General features: G+C 47.8%; 1 protein-coding gene across 9 annotated transcripts in view; it reads right to left on the bottom strand.

Moving 5' to 3' along the window:
- Nucleotides 1-6,878, bottom strand: part of LOC108360992 (zinc finger protein 2 homolog) — a 103,259-nt gene extending 96,381 nt beyond the window's left edge. For 7 of the 9 annotated variants that reach the window (XM_017613510.1, XM_017613511.1, XM_017613509.1 and 4 more), the window contains exons 1-2: nt 6,406-6,877; nt 6,216-6,344 (exon numbers count right to left, since the gene is read on the bottom strand). In XM_017613510.1, the coding sequence (XP_017468999.1) occupies nt 6,216-6,344; nt 6,406-6,657 (381 nt within the window). In that variant the 5' untranslated portion in view covers nt 6,658-6,877. Of the gene's footprint in view, nt 1-6,215; nt 6,345-6,405 lie in introns of all 9 variants that reach the window. The other 2 variants (XM_017613506.1, XM_017613507.1) reach the window with 1 other exon arrangement.
- Nucleotides 6,879-7,361: the final 483 nt, after the last annotated feature.

The following is a 7,361-nucleotide window of genomic DNA, read 5'->3' as shown; positions in this document are numbered from 1 at the left end:
GCGCAGCTATTCCGCTGCAATTCATACTTGACATGTGGTTGTTGGTTTTGTTGGTTTTTGTTAATAATTCTATTTTTAGAATGTTTAACTTTTAGGTGTGCTCGTCCTTAAGTTACTTGTTTTTTGTTATTTTATGGCCTTTCAACAAATATGTTCAACAGTTTTTATTGAGCTTGAGGCCGTTTTTAAAGTTAAGTTAAGTTAAACACAGTTCAGAAATAAAGCCTTTAACTTTTAAAATAATTTGAGTTTACCTTTTTAAACAGGTGGCAAAACAAACAGGTGTTCTAAATATTCAAACTAAGGATTTAACTCGTCAGTAACTCGTCTAAATATTCAAACTAAGGATGTCTTACCACCTTTCTTTCACGTCATATTTTAATATTTAATTTAACTCGTCAGTAACGTTAAGAGACAAATCGAGTAAACCTGGAAAAATAAAACAGGGGGTTCCACAGGGTGGTGTCCTTTCCCCATTGCTGTTCAATTACTACATTTCAAAGCTCCCTCAACCACCAGAGGGAGTCTCGATTGGTGTTGTTGTTGTTATTGTAGCGGCACTACTAAGGCCCGCCTATTGCGGGCAACATTCAATTATTGTCGTTAAGCTCAACTAACGGGAGTCCCAGGAAACGAGCTGTTTCAATTGGGTCGGACCAGAGGGAAAGGGGTGTCAGTTGAGTCGGATTAAGCTTGCATGTGAAGAGGTGGTTGGTGTCATGAGGGGATTCTCCACATGCCGGGCACTCATTGGGGATATTGGGGTCGAGTCTGGACAGGTAGCTGTTGAGGCGGCTACAGTATCCAGACCGTAATTGAGATAGGGTAACGTGGGTCTCTCTTGGAAATTGAAGCTCCGTGTCTTCTACGGGTGGTGATTGCGCTCCTATTACGGCATTCATAGGTCGAGAGTCAAGGTATGTGGTGACTGACTCTATGGATGTCGTTAATGGCTCGTCTGTATGTCGTTGTTGTTGTTGTTGTTGTAGCGGCTACAACAACCCCGCCCAGGACGGTTGGTATCTCAGTCGTTGTCGTCAAGTTCCACTAACGGCAACCCTAGGAAGCGTGCAGCTTCTGTGGGGTTTGTCCACAGGGACAAGGCCGTTAGGGTTGTCGGGTTTTCCGGGCATGCGAAGAGATGTTTCGAGTCATGTGGGGTCTCTCCGCATGCCGGACACTCATTCGGCACATCCTCATTCAACCTACTCAGGTAGGAGTTCAACCTGCTGCAGTAGCCGGAGCGAAGTTGTGCAAGTGTTGTGCGTGTCTCCCGAGGCAGATGAAGCTCCGTCTCGTCTATGTCCGGGGGTGGTATGCCTAGAACGGCATTCACAGGTCTAGAGTCTACATAACTCGAGATTGAGTCCCTGTGAATGCCGTTCAGGGCCAGTCGGTAAGCTGTCGGGTCCAGAGGTTGCTTAATGAACCTCTGGACTTCGTCCGTCAGTTCATATAGATGCCTCCTGACGTGCCTAGGCGAGGGCTCCTCTGTAAGCAGCTGTCTGCTTGGGTGGCCACTTCTGTGGCTCCCGATCAGGAACTGCTTGCAGATCATTATATTGTGCTCCTTTATAGGGAGCATTTGCGCCTCGCCGTGCAGGTGGTGTTCAGGCGACATCAGGAGGCATCCTGTCGCTGTCCTGAGTGCGGTGTTCTGTACAGTCTGTAGCTTCGTCCACTGCGTCCTACTAGTCCCTGGCGACCACACTGGCGCTGCGTAGTTCAAAACCGGCCGGCCTATTGCCTTGTATGTTGCCAGCAACGTTTCTTTGTCTTTGCCCCAAGTGCTGCCGGCGAGCGACTTGAGGACCTTGTTGCGGCTCTGTACTTTATTTACAACTGCGGTTGTGTGCGTGGAGTAGGAGAGCAGGCTATCGAAGGTGACCCCTAAAATTTTCGGGGTGTTTACAGTCGGTATTGGTGTGCCATCGACGTGTATACCTAATTCTAGCCTGACCCCCTTCGTCCAGGTGGTTGTTGTTGTTGTAGCGGCTACTAAGCCCCGTTGGGGAGGTTCATCCATCAACGTTGTCGTCAATTTCAGCTAGGGGGAGGCCCAGGAAGTGTGCTACTTCCGCAGGGGCTGTCCATAGGGACAGGGGCGTAAGCTTAGTGGGTTCTCAGGCGCATGTGAAAGGTGCCGGGAGTCATGTGGCGACTCTCCACATGCCGGGCATTGGTTGGGCACATCCTCGTTGATTCTGCTCAGGTAGCTGGTCGAGTCTGCTGCAATAGCCAGCATCGAAGTTGGGCTATTGTAGTGCGGGTCCCCCGGGGCAGACAAAGTTCTGTCCCGTCCACGTCCGCGTGGTTGTGTGCCTAGAACGGCATTCACAGGGGGGAGTCTACATAACTTGAGACTGATTCCCTGTGAATTCCGTTCAGGGCCTGTCGGTAGGTTGACGGGTCCAGAGGTTGTTTGATATACCTCTGGACTTCGTAAAGATGCCTCCTGACGTGCCGTAGCGAGGGCTCTTTCTCCGAGCAGTTGCCGCTGGGATGGCCACGTCTGTGGAACTGCTTGCAGAGCATTATGTTATGCTCCTTTACTGGAGCATCTGGGCCTCGTCTGAGGTGGTGTTACTGTCATCAGGAGGCATCCTGTCGCAGTTCGTAATCCGTGTTTTGGCAGGTCTGTAGCTTCATCCGCTGCGTCCTGCTTGTCCCCGGCGACCATACGGGCGCTGCTATTTAGAACCAGCCGGCCAATTGTTGTATGTTCCAACAACGTTTCTTTATCTTTGCCCCAAGTGCTGCCGGCCAGCGACTTGAGGACATTATTGCGGCTCTGTACTTTGTTGACAATTGCGTTGTATGCGCCAGAAGGAGACAGACTGTCGAAGGTAACTCCGAGGATTTTCGGGTTATTCACCGTCGGTATTGTTACGCCACCGACGTGAATACCCAGTGTCAGTCTGACCTCCTTCGTCCAGGTGGTGAAAAGGGTTGCCGAGGATTTCGCAGGGATAGGGCAAGGCCCTTGCAGTGAAGGAGCGAGAACGTTCGGAGAGTAACCGTTTACTTTCGAGCACAAGTCATCAATTCCATTCCCAGACGCCATGATCGAACAATCGCAGCATTGAGACTATATTAACACCCTCTGGTGGCTGAGGAAGCTTTGAATGTAATAATTAAACAGTAGCGGGGACAGGACACCACCCTGTGGTACCCCCTGTTTAATTTTACTGCTTGCTAGTTTTGTCTCTGAAAATTACTACGAGTGTCGACCACTCAGGTAATTCGCCGACCACCGTTTGAGTCCCTGTGGGAGTGAGGAGGCCTCTATATCTTCTAGTAGCGTTGAATGACTGACAGTCTCGAACGCCTTGGACAGGTCCAACGCTACTAGAATAGTTCTCACAGGGGCGGTTTCAGTTAAGCCACGAGGTATCTGAGTGTTTATGGCGCTAAGTGTTGTTTTGTACTATGCACTTTACGGAACCCATGTTGATGCTTCGCTGGGGTCAGGTGGTTCGTAAGTACGGGAGCAGCAGGGCCTCGAGTGTCTTCGCTACCGGGGAAAGGAGAGTTATCGGGCGATAAGACTCTCCTTTGTTGGCTGGTTTCCCCGGTTTGAGCAGTGGGAACACTCTCCCCATTTTCCAGATGTCTGGAATGACGAGAGTGGCCATAGACAGGTTGAGGACCTCCGTTAGGTACGATACTTCCGCAGCACCCAAATTTTTCAGCATCAACATGCATATTCCGTCGGGTCCAATGGCTTTGGAGGCTTTCGCATTCCCGATGGCTACCCTTACCTCACCGCTGGCGAAAACAAGAGGCGCACTAGGTTTCGGCATTTTGTGCAGCCTACTGGTCACTCGACGTTTGGCTTTATCCACCGGAGGAAGCAGAATGAACTGCCGGCTAAAATAGCTCGCTCATCTCTCCGGGTCCGACGAAGCGTGGTCACCAAAGACTATCTCGACTCTGTCATCGCGCTTCGTCGGGTTGGACAACGACCTCAAGGTTGACAAAAGCTTGCTCACACCAGAGGCGAAGTTGCAGGTCTTCAGATGCTCTTCCCATTTCTTCCGCTTATGTACGTTCACAAGTTGCCGAATCTCCGAATTGAGATCCCTAATACGGGGATTTCCGATATCGGCCTGACGAAGGTTGTCGCGCTAATCAGCTAGAACAGCCGCTTCGGCAGGAAAATTCGGACGTGGATCGTTAATACATCCTGCTGGGATGAAGCGAGCTGCAGCAGCGGTGACAACCCTGCGGAACTTACGTTCACCTACATAAACGTCGGTTGGTATGGGCAGTGCAGTTAAGGCGCCCTCGGTAACATCCGTGAAGCCTTTCCAGCCAGCTTTGGAAAAGTTGACATAAGTCCGGTGATCCACGGAAGCAAAGTCGGCAGGTTTATCAATCGAGATGACTATGGGCAAATGGTCTGATGCAATAGTCAGCATAGGTCGCCATGATACGCTGTTTATCAGACCAGCGCTGACAATTGTTAGATCTGACGAACTGCAGCAGCTGCCCATAATCCTGGTGGGTGCGTCGTCGTTCATTGTGCAGAATGTCGAATCGTCTATCTGCACAGCCGGATGTATTCCCCTACGATCATTTGACAGGCTTGAATGCCAAAGAACGTGGTGGGCGTTTAAGTCATCAACTACCATACGGTTTTCACCTCTGAGTAACGCACCTATTTCAATGTAATATCCTGCCGGGCAGCTGGTGACAGGGGGTATGTATACGCTAAATGACCCAGGTTGGTATCTATGCGGTCGATGTCTGCTTCAATGAGACGATACTGCACGGTGTGGTGCGTGATGAACGCTAAACCTCCACCATTATCTCGCTCGCGATCTCGACGCACGTTGTATTCGACGCAATTCAATTGCCGTGCAACTTCGTCTTTTGGACCGCAGCTATTAATATTACATGTCTTCCCATAAAGACAGTTATCTCCTCGATCTTGCTCTGGAGTCCGTTACAGTTAAATTGTAGCACCTTTGTTTGCCTTGGGAGACCGATTGTGATGTGTGGTGTTAAAGAGTTGTGTTTCCTGCCGGCCCCCTGCTACACGTGGTGCAAAAGGGGGTGCTGCCTTGTGGTGGTGGTTGGCGGCGTCGCGGGGGAGGGATGCGACGGGGCAGCACAGAAGGGGCAAGAGTTGCACTTGACTGATGTCACGTTACGGTATATTCTGGACTGACAAACAGAGCAGATTGTCGGAGGGACTAGGAGTTGCCGGCGGCGGTGTGTGGGTGCTATTGTGTTTGTTTGTGTGTTTATTGTTGTGTTGTGTTGGGGTGTGGGTGTGTTGATTGTGTGCTGCCCAGGGGGGTGGTGGTTTGCCGTGGAGGCGGTCCGGTTCGCACAGCATGGGGCCACGAACGACGTGGTCCATTGCCGGTGCGTACAGCCCGAGCAGTTACGGATGCGACTCCACCCGCCACAGGCATTGCACCTGACCGAGATGGAGTTTGTATGCAGTCGTCGGTGTAGATTTCTGGCCCTGGGTTTGACTCTCTGGCAGCCCTGAGCAGAAGGGTACGGAGAAGCTGTAGCCCTAGAATCGAACAACGGGGTTAGATCGCCGAAACAACAGCCCTTGGTCGGGTAAAACCCGAGTCATTCCGGTACGTAGAACCGGCTGTCGTGGGAATGTCGTCCAGGTGGTGAAGAGGGTTGCCGTTGATTTCGTTGGGGAGAGTGTTAGGCTCCTTGCAGTCCTTTACTTTTGAGCAGAGGTCATCAATTTCATTAACCGTAGTCGGTGGGGTTGCATTTTTGTGAATGGCGATTCGTGCCCTCTGTTGCAATAAATACGGCAGCACCACAGCAGCAATCCATTTAAACGTCACATACAAACAAATTTGGTTGACGTATACCGCGCTTGGGCTTTTCCTTTACTTCCGCGAGTCTGATAGCTGGCTATAGTTCGAAAGAACGTAGATAACCTATATTTTTGATGATATTTTTAGCCATGCAATTTGTTTTTTTCGTGCAACCCTGCGTGAGTTGAATGCAAAAGTTGCCTGAAAAATCGTCTCGTGCGAAAGCCCTATTAAGGTCCAGTATTGGAAATCTGTCAGAACTTTGCAAACTATCAAAAAAATTTAAGATGTATAAGAAGTATTTATTTGCAGTCCATTTCCTTTAAAGGCGAGTGGCTCTCAGGGAATCGAGTAATTTTCCCGTATTCGTAACATTTCTGTACATTCATTCATTTGTGGTAGACAACTTAAACTTACCAACAATTCTTCGTCCATAAATTCATTAGGTGTTGCATTTTTGATCTCTATGCAAGGGTCTATTCTTGTGTCTAATTCGATTTCAACTCTTTCAAAGTCCTTAAACACAAAACTATTGTCACGATTTTCCTAAAAATACACATTAAATCAATATTTGTAAAATCTAAAACCTCACGGCAACAGAACCTACCGTTTGGAAAACAGCTTCCTCTTCTTCAAATTCTTTTATGTCTTCTTCCTGTTTTAATTCGAGTTGAGAAAACTCTAGAATATGATCTTCATAAATATGTCGGATAAAATTTTCGAGTTGGAGAAAAGTATAGTCGCAAAACCCGCAATTAAGGAAGAATTCTGGTTTCTCAGATGACAACAATGTGGCGATTTCGCCACATTTTTTTAAATCCCTACACTCAATTTTCGAGTTGAAAGACTTTACGTCCATGGTATCGCAATGTCGCAATGTTTATATTAATACTTTATTAGTTTGCTCCCGCGGCAGTATGATATATGTTTGCTGAGAAAATAAGTTTTTTGTGATAGCCAAAACGCGCACAATTTATAAACAAATCAGATTTAGAGATGGTAGTGTTGATACGATTATTTCAAAATAATGGAATAACCCAGGTCTTCACCTTCTACAGATTCTGTTAAAAAAAAAGCTTAGATAAGGTCGGTGTTATGCAGAAATTTTGTTTGGCAAACTGCGTGCAATTGTTGTTGCAGCAAACTCGGAGAGAGCGAGTTTGACGACTCTCACAGCAAACTAATTTTGTTTGGTCAAACTGCAGCAAATTCGGTGTTGTCATATACAAAAATTTTAAATTTTGCGCGTTATGTACATCTGAAATTCTCATTTCGTGTTGGCAATAGCCATGAAAACCATAATGAACGTGCAACCCTGTGCCAAACTCGACATAACCACCTCCGAGCAAACTTAGCAGCCGCCATTTAATTTGGCAAACAAAAGTTTGTCTGCATAACACCGACCTAAGTAGGTATGCCAACGATGCATCGATGGTTACAAAACATCGATGTTTCGTCCAAAAATATCGATGTTAAAATACTATACTTCGTCGATACATCGACAGGAAAATTAAAAAACATCGACCTCTGTACTCAACAAAATGGGTAATATAGAGCGAAAAT

Source organism: Rhagoletis zephyria, unplaced genomic scaffold (assembly GCF_001687245.7).
Source record: "Rhagoletis zephyria isolate East Lansing unplaced genomic scaffold, Rhagoletis_zephyria_1.1 Rzeph_scaffold_00674, whole genome shotgun sequence".
Lineage (NCBI taxonomy): Eukaryota > Metazoa > Arthropoda > Insecta > Diptera > Tephritidae > Rhagoletis > Rhagoletis zephyria.
The sequence above is the reverse complement of the archived record's forward strand: the minus strand, read 5'-3'. Positions and strand labels throughout refer to the sequence as shown.